This window comes from Salvia hispanica, chromosome 3, assembly GCF_023119035.1.
Source record: "Salvia hispanica cultivar TCC Black 2014 chromosome 3, UniMelb_Shisp_WGS_1.0, whole genome shotgun sequence".
NCBI lineage: Eukaryota > Viridiplantae > Streptophyta > Magnoliopsida > Lamiales > Lamiaceae > Salvia > Salvia hispanica.
Genome location: NC_062967.1, coordinates 31309661 through 31324105, shown reverse-complemented (window position 1 = coordinate 31324105; position 14445 = coordinate 31309661). Strand labels below are relative to the sequence as shown.

Sequence of the window (14445 nt, the reverse complement as noted above, 5' to 3'; positions counted from 1 at the left end):
TATACCACTAATGATATGAAACTTACATTCCGCTAACATTACTTATATAGTGACACTATTATTTATCTCTCTCTACTTTACTAATTACATTCGTGTCAAATTAAATATTCATACTTTTTATGGACGTATTTCCAAGATTGATATTTATGAATGATCCTTCACCTTAATAGAATGAGATTATTTATCAATAGAAAAATGATAATTTTTTTTTTAAATTATGAATTGACATAATGTGGCGTGCTGTGATTGCTTCACAAATTAGTGTTTTAAATGTGCAAGTACATTTTTTGCATATACAGTAGTCTTCAATTGGTGTGTGAGCGTGCCCATTGAGCATGCAAATGAGGTCGCTCTGAAACTACAATTATGATACAAATAGATTACTTCAGAAGTCGTATTGGGTTTGCTTAGAAAATTGCTAGTGGGGTTGTAATCGCCTAGTAAGGAAATCGAATACAAAATCGCTTATGTATGGGAATTAATTAGTCTTCCAAAAGTGTTTTTTTTTTTGGCTTGCAAAAATGGATAAACATGTTTATATTTCTTGTTTCCAAAGAAGAGATGTTAATTACAGTAGTTTTTTGTGTCTAGTTAGATGCTTTTCAATTTTGAGTCACCAATAAAAAATGCATAACAATCTTGAGAAAAAAATAGATGAAGATGGTATGTGTTTGAAAAAATCCGTTTGTGTTTTGGTATAGTAGTATGTTTAAATGAAACATGAAACTATCTTTCGCACATTCGTAGTGTTCTCGCATCTTTAAAGATACAGATCCACTTAAGGGTCTCTCCTTGCGAAGTGTTTCTAATCCGCATTTTACCCATATTTGCAATTTAAATTATTTTTATCATTCTTATCACCCTATTATTTTTCTATTAAAGTTTCATTTGTTTTGTAGTGTAAACTTCTCTCTACAATTCTATAAATCACAGGTAACTTTTGTCATGAACTTTAACAATTAATTAAGTGTGTTGAAAATTTATAAATATCTATATCTCTGAAAGATGATCATGGACATGGTATAAATTCTCAATGCTAGTTTGATCAAGAAATATGACATCAGTTAATCTGATCAATGGCCTACCCTAATTCTAGCAGTACAAAAATGTGTCTTCTCTTTGCAAGGAAGAAAGAAAGATAAACAATCTTACTTGCTCCACTCTGAATGATGGTTCTTATAGCAAGCAACAACAACAAAAAAAATTGTAGTAATATATATTGATACCTTCTTCTTCTTCGTCTTCTTCTCGACCTGATCTCATGCACGTCTCGAAGAAAGATGGTAACGAGGTAAGGTCATCTCCAGTTGCCTCTCCGATCTTCCCAGTGATCATGTCTTGGCTGAGTCCTGCACCTCTCCAGTCTGCCCAAATGACCAATCCGGTTCCTCGGGTCCTCAAAATCATCAGCATCAAAGCCTCGCCGCCTTCCCATCTCTAAATCTGATGTCACGCCCGTGTATGAATTAACAGGCGAATCATTTCTGACCAATGCCCTAAAGTCATTCCGGGAACGTGGCTTCCTAGAGCAGAACACTTCCATACAGTTCCTAAAAATCCCAACATTGTACGGATTCATCTTTCGATCATATTGGTACCGGAAATTCTCATACGTAGTCTGCGTAGAGAAAAGGTGACGATTGGACAATCGCATTATCAAGAGAAAAGACAAGACAGAAAGTATATGATACCTGGTTTGTTGAGATTAGATACAAGTGAAACATAGTGAGGCCTCCAACAAACCAGCAAATCACGAAGGTATACCCGATGAGCATCCCCGCAATGGGTGACTGTTGGATAGCCATCCACGGGGTACAGTGGTGCTTGTTCATGACTACCCTGATGTTTAGCGAGCACGAAAATAGAACATGCAAGCATAGGAGGGTTGTAGATGACACAAACATGAAGAAGTACCTATAATTCCTCTGTTTGCAGCACAAATTTGCAGTTAGAGATTTTAGTATATAACACAACAGGGTTATGTTTCGAATATCAGCAACATCCTATATTTTAATTAGATTTCAAACTAAAAGAAAAGTGATTATTTGTAATGCATTTAGTAAGCATGAAAAAAATAATTTCAACATGTAACACAACATGATTTTAGCCATTGATGGACAAAATTAGACAAAAAAAGTAGAAGTAATAATTTGGAAAATGAATTATGTCATGTATGGAAAAAAAGGTAAATTTGATATACTAAGTTATACCAAATGAGCCAAATATCCATAAATTCGAATGCCTTATTTTTAATATGGCCGATTATTGCAAAAATCAAAGAAAGCAAAGGAGGCATGAGATGCTACCATCCATCCAGTGCGAGCATTCCTTGAAACAAGAAGATATTCGCTTATCGAAGAAGGTTGTTTATAAGGAGCCTACTCTTGTAGAGAATAAATGGAAAGTTATAGCAGAAGCAGACCACTAACCTTTCCAACGCATTGTCCCACCCACGGGCAATGGTGATCAAAGCGCTCAACACAGTTATTACATATTGAGCAATGGGAGCATCGTGGAGGCCGATATAACATGCATGTTTGACAATATTTTACCTTCACAACTATCCCGTTTATGTATACATTTTTTGTCAATGGTACACCATGTGCACTACTTAGGCTGCTACCCCAATCCGTGGATACACCAGAGCTATCATCATCGGGGTCAGGAGGCTGAGAATTTCTGGGAATAATCCCAGGATCACTTCCAGATGTGAGAAATAGAAGAACAATGATCTGCAAACACAGACTAAATCATAAACAGACTATTCCAAGTGTGAGCTTCCAATTTCTATACAATACGATAGTGCATACTTAGGTTTTGAATTCATACACATGCTGACTTGCTTCACTGTATCATGCATTATCAATAAACAAGATAAAATGCATTACACATAACAAGTGTAACATATTAGAAGAACTTGCATGTGCACTTAGTAAAACAAATGAAACTATGATTTTAATTCATTCTTATCAGGAATATGAACTTATAAAGACGCTGACAACAAACACCCAAAACAAGACCGTTGGAATCAAGATAAGGGACAATGTTCATATATTTTGGATTTATACACACTCTTACTTGCTCTAGTGCTATCTTACATTTACAATACATAACAAGTTACTTATGTAAAATAGAACTCAGCAGTCAATTCAACAGATGAAACTACGAGAATAATCCCCCCGCCATGGGAATACGACCTTTGGGCAACTAACTCCCAAAACAAGACCACTCAATGTTCTTATGTTTGCTCTACCTTATCTTATTTTGTCAATAAACGAGATGAAAATGCATCATACATAACAAGTTATCGAATGCAAGAAAAACTCACATATGCAGTTAGTAACGCGGATGTAACAACGAGAATAATTCCTTCACGGGAATACGAAATTATAAGCCCTTTGGCAACAAACACCCAAAACATGATCACTGGAATCAGGATGAGAGACAATGTCATGAAAATAGACTTGATATCTGGACCAAATACGATTCTGCCGCCACAGTAGAATTTCTGCAATGTATTCAGGAAAAAAAATGACAGTCACATCTCAATCCCCAATTATCACATCCAATAAAAATTTTCACACTAGATTTCAAATTATCATTGGGCCAATTCATGTTCATAAGGATCTCAGTTGCAATTTCACACATCATTTAATTAGATCTACAATAAATGGGTGAAATACACATGAAAAAAACACTTACATTTCTCCCCTTCCAGACTTGATAAACACGCAGTCGAGAGGAGCTACTGTGATCGACAGTGCGGAGGCGTTGCAATTTAGGGGAATGCATGATCAACGGCATCGAATTAGCTTCGTATCACAAACAGAAGAAAAACTCCGTAGAATCACTCCACACAAACCAGATTTCTTCTCAGCCTTCCATCTGAAAATTCCAACAAACGTAGATCCGGCAACGAAATCCGAGTGATCTACACAGTAACAATGATGGAAAAACGACCGAATCGGGAAATGGATTACCGAATTCCGAGGCCTGGAAGGCAAAGGCCATAAACAAGGAAGCAATCCTCAGATCTAGCTTTCTTCCACGGAATATATCGCGATTTATCTATGAATTTGAAGCTGATTTTGTATGATGTTTGATCATAGTAGTATGAGCTCCCCACTTAATAGGTGTTTCCTGCAGAAAAATTGTGTGTTTGATGGTTTGGTTTTGGCTGAATCTGTGAGTTGTTGAGAGAGAGAAAGACCAATTACTTGTTTAGCTCCACATTTTTCCGCCATGAAAGCCACATCACGTATTTCGTTATGATTTCTTTTGCATCCCATGCAAATAATTACTGCAATTGAATACATCAAATTAAACAAAATTTATTTGTAACTTTCATAGTATTCAAATGTTCATAAATTTTATACGGGGACGAATATAACCTCGGACTTATGTGATTGGTTATGAAATGTGCTATGAAATATAACCTTGGACTTGCAATTTGCAAACTATAGTACTCCTAGTTCTTACTACCCTCTGTCCCATTAGGAGTCTCAATTGCTAGCGACACGAGTTTTAAGAAATGAAATGTTAAGAAAAGTGAGTGAAAAAGTTTAATGGAATATTAGTCTCATTTATATATATATTAGTTTTAAATGAAATGTGAATGGAGTGAGTTGGTAGAATGTGAGACCAATTGAACCGAGACTCCTATTTGCTGACAGATTAAAATGATAAAACCGAACTCCTATCCGCGGACGGAAGAAGTATTTATTAGAGTATTTCTATATAATATGATAACGCATTGCTTGTCACTCAGTATGTAGAGACTAAGTCATGTCGTTTATTAAAATATGACACAAAACAAAAAAGGAAATAAGAGATTAATACATGTTTCGTTCGTTCGTGTAGTCATGTTTCTTTTTGAGCATATTTGAGTCATCTCTTTTTTCGACAAAAACTTTATTATTTCTCATATTTTTAATATTTATTTCCCTCTCCTACTTCATTTTTTTTCATACTTTTATTCCTCGTCAACTTAACCTCTAAACACTCATTTTTTTTCAATCTTTTGTTCCCGAAAAAAATTGTCCCAACTAGAATAGGACAGAACGAAGATCATTTTATTCGATTTAGAAACAAAAGTAAAAAAATAGGAGTAGTATTTTAATTAAATGATAAATCATTTTTAGAATTGTCAATGTCATTTCGTACGAAATTAAACATGAGCCCTAAGTATTTCCATTTTGATAATGCAGCCCAAAACATAAATGGGCCCTGCGTGTTCATTTTTTGGCGCCAAATCTTCCCGCCAAAAGTAACTGAATAAGGGGGGAAGGGTTATGCCCTAATTGAAAACAGTTTCCTCACTCCGGCAACCCTCATTTCTCTCTCCCAATCACACACCGCAGGCTGAAGATGGCGGGAGACGACGATTCATCCAGATCGGGCGGCGACGGCGCGATTCCTCCGTCCACACCCGATTCTCCGACATCGGCAGGGTTCAACACGGACCAGTTGCCGTTCAACACCAGCCAGAACTACACCGACGACGACGACGAGGCGTCCGTCGATCCTGAGATCGTCAGGGACGAGATCGAAGAGGAACACCTCAACGATGAAGAGGAAGAAGGGGAGGACCTCTTCAACGACAATTTCATGGAGTAAGTATCTCTGTTGCGTGCCTCTGGTAACATACGGAAGCGAGATACGTTTTTACTAATGGTGGTACTGATGGCTGTAGGGACTATCGGGGGATGGGCGAGCAGGACCAGTACGAAGGGTTGGGGATTGACGATTCTCTCGAGGACGAGAGGGATTTGGACCAGATTATGGCGGATCGCAGAGCTGCCGAGCTCGAGCTTGACGCCAAAGAGGCTCGCGTTTCTCAGCGCAAGCTTCCGCAGCTTCTTCACGATCGAGGTCTCTTTTATGTCATTTTCCCCATTCCTCTATTTTAGGTTTCAATTTCGGCTGTTTATTGTAACTTGGTTATACTTTTTTGCTTCTTGTTCAATCAGTTTAATCTAATTTACATTGTTGTAAGTTTAGACGACTTTTTTTTCAAATGGATGGATTATATTAGACATCACCTGTTAAATGCGTTGTGATAACTGAAACAACTGTAGAACGTTTGTAATCAAGATCTGATTTACTGGAATTGCATTGGATGAGTATCGGAGCTTGTTGTTTAACTGAGTGGAAAAGCTAAATTTTGTATGCAGATAGCGACGATGAAAGCTACAGGCCATCAAAAAGAACAAGGGCTGACTTCAGGCCTCCAGGTACTCCTGGAAGTATGGATGATACTGATGGAATGGCCAGTTCTCCAGGTAGATCACGAGGCAACTCCAGGGATGATGTTCCCATGACTGATCAGACAGATGATGACCCTTATGACGTATGGATTTCCCTTATATCAGATTTACATTGCATGCTAAATTTTATCTCTTCACCATTTATAAGCACATGATGATTGATCGGTTGGCTGTCACCATAGGATGAAGAGAATGATGAACCGGAGAATGCCATGTATAGGGTTCAGGGAACCCTTAGAGAGTGGGTTACTAGAGATGAAGTGAGGCGTTTCATTGGCAAGAAATTCAAGGGTTTTTTGCTCACATACGTCAAACCAAAGAGTGAGAATGAAGACTTTGAGTATCTGAGGCAGATCAATGAAATGGTCTCAGGTAAGAACCCTTCCTCTGTGTGTATGCCAGGGCTAAGCTTAGAATTCCTTCCAAATGCTTATTTTCAGTCACTTATTATCTTGTTTATTTTTCTTGCAGTTAACAAGTGTAGCCTTGAGATTGATTATACACAATTCATCTTTGCGCACCCCAACATTGCAATCTGGCTTGCGGATGCGCCCCAGTCTGTCCTTGAGATTATGGAAGAAGTTGCCAATAAGCTTGTTTTTGACTTGTACCCAAATTACAAGAAAATCCATCAAAAGATCTATGTGCGCATTACTAAACTGCCTGTCTATGATCAGATACGAAATATTAGGTAACAACGTTGTACCCCAAAATGTTATTTTTTGTGGAGCCCCCCCTGTGATAACTGAGATTTGCTTTCCGTTTATACCCTGCAGGCAGATACACTTGAACACCATGATTCGTATTGGTGGAGTTGTTACTCGACGTTCTGGAGTCTTTCCTCAATTGCAGCAAGTTAAATATGATTGTAATAAATGTGGTGCAATTCTTGGGCCTTTTGTCCAGAACTCATATTCAGAGGTAAAGGTGGGTTCTTGTCCAGAGTGTCAGTCAAAAGGACCATTCACTGTTAACAATGAACAGGTAAATACTCTCCTGCTCCCTATTTCTGCTAAATGCCACTGAGATCACTGCTAAGTTATTTTTATATTTGATACAGACAATATATAGAAACTACCAGAAACTTACTCTCCAAGAAAGCCCTGGAATTGTTCCTGCTGGTAGGTTACCGAGACACAAGGAAGTGATACTTTTGAATGATCTAATTGACTGTGCCCGACCCGGAGAAGAGATAGTAAGTCTTTGCATCTGATTCTAGCTTTCTTAGCCCTTAGAGTTGCTCAACGCTTGTTGTTTTTTAAAATCCAGGAGGTGACTGGCATATATACCAACAACTTTGATTTGTCTTTAAATACAAAGAATGGGTTTCCTGTCTTTGCCACTGTGGTTGAAGCAAATTATGTTGCCAAGAAACATGACCTCTTTTCAGCTTACAAGCTGACTCAAGAAGACAAAGAAGAAATTCAGAAGTTGGCAAAAGACCCAAGAATTGGAGAAAGGGTATGTCCAGTGTTAATTGGTCAATTAACTAAGCAATTTGTTAATCTAATATTTGCTACATGTTTGCACTACCTTTTGATTTTTCATTTTTGTTAACTCAGATTGCCAAGTCAATAGCCCCCTCCATTTATGGACATGAGGACATTAAGACTGCGATAGCTCTGGCCATGTTTGGTGGCCAAGAGAAGAATGTTGAAGGAAAACATCGTCTGCGAGGAGATATTAATGTGCTCCTGCTCGGTGATCCTGGAACTGCCAAATCCCAGTTCCTAAAGTAAGTACATACTTTCTAAAGTATTTTAAAAAATTAAAGTTTTGAAATTTCAAACTCCTTTAATATCAATCTCTCCAATTTGATTGCTTCGTAGAGATTTACTTTACACTCCAGACTCCTCATTAACCTTTTTAGCTAGCTTCTCAGTATATTTAACGGACTGAGGTGCAGTTACTATGGGTGTGTATTTGAAGGTCTTGCTTTTGTGTGATTTTGCGTAATATTGCTTGATGAACTTATTAGGTATGTTGAGAAGACTGGACAAAGGGCTGTGTACACCACTGGAAAAGGAGCTTCTGCTGTAGGACTCACTGCTGCAGTTCACAAGGATCCGGTCACGAGGGAGTGGACTCTCGAAGGAGGTGCACTTGTTTTGGCTGACAGAGGCATATGTCTTATTGATGAGTTTGACAAAATGAATGATCAGGACAGGTCAGTAGCTGTTTTTAAATGCTTGTTTGCTTGATTTGAACATGGTACTGATTATAAATATTTGTAATTCAGAGTGAGCATCCATGAAGCAATGGAACAGCAGAGTATTAGCATATCAAAAGCTGGGATAGTCACATCTCTCCAGGCCCGCTGTTCTGTAATTGCTGCTGCAAATCCTATTGGGGGAAGGTGTGTATAGTCACATGATTTGTGTCTTTGCATCCTATAATCCTTCCTTGGGGGAACTTTTCTTATGTTTTTTCATTCATGATAAGATAAGTGCACCTGTTTTCATGATCCTAGGAGGCTTATTCAGATATTGCTTATATTTCTTATGCATTATACAGTATCCATTGTGAATGAAAACATGGTACAATCAATCCTACTTTGTTTGGAGGAAAACAGGGTGCATTGTCTCAGGGAATTAGGTTTTCTTGTTAAATTTTCCATTTTCCCACATTTTATTTGTTCCATACTTCCATAGCTGGTTTTGATAATTTTCTGGTAAATTTACTGCAGATATGATTCCTCGAAGACATTTTCACAGAATGTGGAGCTCACTGATCCAATTGTTTCCCGATTTGATGTTCTCTGTGTTGTCAAGGTCCATTTCTTTTTTGAATTCTCTGTTAGCCAAATGGCTTTCTTGTACTTGTACTCCCAGTAGCTCTTTAATTGTAAATATTTGATATACACAGGATGTGGTTGACCCAGTAACTGATGAGATGCTGGCACAATTTGTCGTTGATAGTCACTACAAATCCCAGCCCAAAGGTTCCAACTTCGATGATAGGTCTGTGAACAACTCACAGGATGAAAACCAAGCTTCAGCCGGAGAAACAGATCCGGAGGTCTTAATTCTAATATCTTGTTACCACCTCTCTCATAGTAATATTATTCTTATATGTAATAGTATTTCTTTCTCTGCAGATAATACCCCAAGAGATGCTAAAGAAATACCTAACATATGCTAAGCTAAACGTGTTTCCAAAGTCGCATGATGCAGATTTAAACAAGCTTACACAAGTTTATGCTGAACTTCGGAGAGAATCATCAGTAAGATAACTTCAACTTGTGTGTTTTCCTCATGAGCTATTTTAAAGTTGTATCAGTGTAATGATCCCTTTTGGGCTTTTACTTTTGTAGAATGGACAAGGAGTTCCTATTGCGGTGAGACATATAGAATCAATGATACGAATGTCTGAAGCCCATGCTAGAATGCACCTCAGAAACCATGTCACTCAAGAGGATGTTGACATGGCTATTCGAGTCCTGCTGGATTCATTTATCTCAACCCAAAAGTTTGGTGTACAGAAAGCACTGCAGAAGGTACTTACGGGGACCCAATTATCAGTCTGCTAATACTTTTTTAGAACATTCATTTTGCAACCCTTGGATCTCGAAGGGATCAAATTCTTTGGTACGTCATGTATTTGTTTTGAGCTATGAACTGAAATGAATCACAACTTACTGCAGAACTTCAAAAAATACATGATATTCAAAAAGGATTTCAACGGAATCGTTCTCCACCTTCTTCGAGGACTTGTGAAGGACACCCTGCAGTTTGAAGAGCTTGCAACTGGTTCTACTGCTAACCTCTCTCATGTTGATGTCAAAGTGGAAGAATTACAAAGCAAGGTATAGTATAAATCAGTTCACACGCCTTATTTGGGGCACTATTCTTCAATCTTTGCTATTTTATTTTTCTCCTGCTATTTATCGGGCGAGTGAATTGCTAATTAAGGTAGGATGTGTCAAAATGCAGGCACTTGATTATGGAATCAGTGATCTGAAGGCTTTCTTCAGCAGCACAGAGTTTTCGAATGCCAGCTTTGAGTTGGACGAACAAAGAGGTATTATAAGGCATCGTCTTACCCACTAATTTGAGCGACGATGTTGGTACGAGATTAAGTAACGGGCTCTATTATCAACATTGTTGAATTTTTTTCATCCTTATTAAAAGTATGTTAGGTTCTGCACTTAACTTTTCCTTCCAAATATGTAGCAGGAGACCTATAATTTATTTCAGATTTAGCCTTTGTAAGAAAAGTTGGTAATCTCAAATTTGTATTATAATATGGGTTGAAAATCTAGCACTCACATATCGTTCACCGAATTCTTAGCTATCTGTCACGATCAAATGTGATATCTCAATTCATTGTTTCATTGCTAATAGTTTTATGGATGATGCATTGGGTAGATTGGTATGTCATGGAATAATATTTTTTGATATAATAATCATGGTATTTTGATATTTTAAAATATTTTCCCACCCTCGGTGACTAAGATTCACAAAAAACACAAGTAGTATGATCATGTGGTACATGCTTAGAATTTTATAGGCTGTATTTCAATCTTGATATCCACACGTTTCCCAAACATAAACAGGGTGAAATTGAATGAATCATGTCTTGCTCGATGTATAATAATAGTATCTACTCCACGTGTCGGCAAACCATTGGGTGTAATATGATCAATGCAGTCAAATATCTTGGCATAAAATGGGCTGACATGTTCCAGCACAGTAGAGTCAAAAACTTGGAACTATGAATATAGAATGCAAGAGAAAAGGAGTGTTTAGGAGAGTGATCTTTTGTTTGTATCTAATTTTGAGGATGAGTTGTTGATAGTGGTTTAATATGAAAGCATTTGACGATTTCAAGTGGAGGAATAAAAACCGGTCGGATTGATTGGTCGGTCGTAAACTGGCGTGCTATTTAGTTTAACTTTTACATAAAATTAAAAACCGTTTAACACTTTAAATAGTTATAAATATGGTTGATGGTTCACTACTGAATTATTAATGACTGAACCAGATTTGAAAGTGAGAGAAACTATATTTTGGGCATTTACTACTGTTTAATACTACTACTACTACTTTATAAACTCGTTGATTATTATTATGGGCAGTTTGATTAGAAGGATGACTAAACAAAAGCACATTTTAAATTATTTTAGATCATATATATAACTCTAAGATAAATGATTTATAAGTTTCAAGACTAATTTAACTATGTTTTTATTATTTATCATTTATCATTAACTAAATTTTAGTAATTTTTTCGTATAATATAATAATATCTCGAACCTACTAATGGTCAAATCATATTTTTACTACCCTCTGTAAATTAACGCATAATGACCTTACATCTTATTTGCTTTAATTTTCTTGTTTTGTGATAATTTTGGATAGGTTGATTTACTCGTTTCATTCCTCTTTAGCAGTAGTAGTTGATTTTATTCTATGTTATTTATAATGGAGTAGCAGCAGTAGTGGCAGGGGCGAAATAAAATTTATGGAGGGAGAATGGGCGACGTCGGAAGCTATCGGAGGAGGCGACAATGAAAAAATCACGCCCGGGTCCATGGTAGCGGATCGCCAGGAAGGGGCGGTCGCCCCCCCCTAACTTTTTTCCACTCACTTTTCTTAACATTTCTTAAAATCTATGCCGCAAAGAAATGAGACTCGTAATAGCAGACAGAAGGAGTATATTTTAAGTTGATAGGGAGTATTTTCTGAATTTAAGTGTTTTTACGCTACATAAAAGATGTAAGTAGATGAATCAGTCCGGTTATAACTTGACGTGCAATATTTTTAGTAAGAGCACAATTAATAACCGGGTAGAAGATACGGAACGAAAGCGGTCTGTGTTGGCAGCGCACGTGAGAAAAATATTTGGCAGCTGTTTGAATATATCCATTATCATCAACTGACTTCATTTGACTCCTATCTTGTCCTTTTCCGATTAATATTCACTTCCATTATCCACTTCTCTTTCTTTAATTTAATCACATTATTTAGTGTCGGAATATGGTTATATTCAATTAAAGGAGTATAATAAAATTTCTCCAATTGGGAATTTCAGTTTTACTTAATTTAATCATTTGAAATGCGTGAGTGTTTCTTGTAGCAATTGATTATCTTTGTAAAATAAACTGTAGCAGAAGCACATGCAAAACAGTTAGATTTCCTGTTTCATTCTCGGCTGCTCTCCAATCACACAACCTAATCTCCTATTCACACTACACATCACGTCATTAATCACTATATACTATGCTGCTCAAACGTAAGGACTATGGAGGAGTACTAGAATTTCAATGTTTATCCATATTTTATTCTTATGGCAACAGCTTTTTAATACTACCAACAATTAACATAAAAGATGAAATATTCAATACTGGCACTATCAAATGAATAAAAAAGTCGGCATAAATTTCTTATTTTTTATTGGCTTCAAGATTAAGAAAATGTTTGAGTTTGTATAAAAAAGTGGGTATAAAAAAATATAATGGAAGGTAACTCATATTTTTATAATTGTATAGTTTATTTACTAAAATGTCAATGAAATGAATTAGTGAAATATAAGATTTTTTTTACTAAATATTGTAAAAATGAAATGAATATTTATTAGCAAACAAATATAATTGAAAATTTAGGATATTTATTAACGAATGAAGATAGTAGAACGCTTGTGTTGTGTCCCGCAACCCATATTCTATTTTACTTGTTTCAAAACAAATACTACTACTAATAAGAAAATGGATAATTAATTGTTTTAATCATGAAGTGTAGTTACGTTTAAGAGAATGGATCCCCTGTTGTGGCATAATCACACCAGGAGATGCCGTACAAAACGCAGCTTATTGAATATTAAACGCATATAATCTTCTTTCTTTTATATTATGTAAACATTATATTGATTTTTTTGTTTTCTAATATTAAAAAATAAAAATATTGAAAAATATCGACAAAGAGCATTAAAAGCAAAAGACTATAAATGGGTTTCTAATATTCAAAATATAAAAAAACGCAAAGAAATTAATGCTTTAACAGATAATGATAATGAAAATGCATAATAGAAAATGAAAGAAAGAAAGTAACCTCTGTTTAAAAAGGGAATATTTTATTTTCAAATAATGAGAATATCACAAAAATATGGCATTTTGTAAGTTGATAAGAAAATCAAAACTTGTTAATTTCATAAAACCTCATGAAACTGATGAAAATTAACCAAAATTTGCAAGCAAGAAGAACAAAAATTATTCAAAATTATGGTGTAGTATATGACATGTAAAATGAAGTAAGCTAAAATGACTGTGGATCGATTGAATCCTTGCTAAAAAAAATCCCTCTCCCTACCTGAAAAATCAAAAATCAAAAATCAAATTCAATTCACACCACATTCGATTTCGTCTTCCTCAAAATCTTCCTCTGCCTCCGCCCCTTCTTCTCATACACCGTATCCAGCTTCGGCTTCCACTGCCTCCGCCTCCCCACCAGCGCCTCATACTCCTTCTTCAGCTGCGGCGTCGTGCACACCCTCACGATCCGCCTCGCCGCCTCCGCCTCCCTGTGCCGCCGCGCGATCATCTCCTCCGTCACCTTCACCCGCAGCCCCCCCGCCGCGGTCTTCTCGATCTCGAACTGCGCCTTCCCCCCGCCGCGCACCAGCGCCGCGAACGACAGCGCCGATTGGAAGAAATTCGCCGGCAGCAGGAAGTAGTCGTGGCCGGGGACGAGGCGCTCGCCGCGGGAGAGCGCCGGCGTGATTTGCCCTATGTAGAAGGCGTCCGATCGGCACACCATGTGCTTCGGGAACTCCTCCATCAGCTCCGACGCCGTCACGGCGCGGTCGTAGATCGCGACGGCGCCGTCGGATTTGACGAGGCGGATCACGGCGGCGGGGGGAGGGTGCGCGCAGGGGATGCCGTGGAGGCAGCGCGGGAACATTATGCGGTTGAGGTTGTTGCGGCGGCGGTGGAGGTTTTGAGTCATCGGAGCAGAGAGAGAGAGAGAGATTTGGGGGAAAATTGATTTAGGGTTTGAATTTAAATATGAAGGAAGAAGAAGAAGAAGGGGAATTGGGGAAGGAGAAGACTAGGTGGAATAAGTGGACTGAATTTGTATGTAGATTAGTTGTATCTATACAATATGGTGTGAGAGGGGAAAGAGGAGCTTCATTTTGGTGGAGGGACTGCTTGTAGGTGCTACAAATAGCAATTTCAACCAAA

The 14445-nt window shown here is 37.4% G+C and overlaps 3 protein-coding genes across 3 annotated transcripts; 1 reads left to right on the top strand and 2 right to left on the bottom strand.

Moving 5' to 3' along the window:
- Nucleotides 1–1069: 1069 nt before the first annotated feature.
- On the bottom strand, nt 1070–4056 carry LOC125208890 (probable protein S-acyltransferase 7). Its single transcript, XM_048108401.1, has 6 exons — nt 3981–4056; nt 3703–3885; nt 3329–3508; nt 2430–2732; nt 1692–1925; nt 1070–1618 (listed from the first exon to the last, which is right to left on the bottom strand). The coding sequence occupies exons 2-6, from the start codon at nt 3802–3804 to the stop codon at nt 1298–1300; spliced, it is 1140 nt and encodes a 379-aa protein (XP_047964358.1). The 5' UTR covers nt 3805–3885; nt 3981–4056; the 3' UTR covers nt 1070–1297.
- Nucleotides 4057–5309: 1253 nt separating this feature from the next.
- On the top strand, nt 5310–10533 carry LOC125208952 (DNA replication licensing factor MCM2). Its single transcript, XM_048108493.1, has 17 exons — nt 5310–5612; nt 5693–5871; nt 6174–6349; nt 6449–6638; nt 6738–6957; nt 7043–7250; nt 7327–7461; nt 7536–7727; nt 7829–8001; nt 8245–8433; nt 8506–8622; nt 8953–9037; nt 9132–9284; nt 9364–9489; nt 9580–9762; nt 9910–10071; nt 10199–10533. Exons 1-17 carry the CDS (start codon nt 5368–5370, stop codon nt 10313–10315), a joined length of 2850 nt encoding a protein of 949 aa, XP_047964450.1. The 5' UTR covers nt 5310–5367; the 3' UTR covers nt 10316–10533.
- A 3073-nt stretch (nt 10534–13606) lies between these two features.
- Nucleotides 13607–14209, bottom strand: LOC125209867. The gene has a single exon (XM_048109443.1). The coding sequence runs from the start codon at nt 14207–14209 to the stop codon at nt 13607–13609; it is 603 nt and encodes a 200-aa protein (XP_047965400.1).
- Nucleotides 14210–14445: the final 236 nt, after the last annotated feature.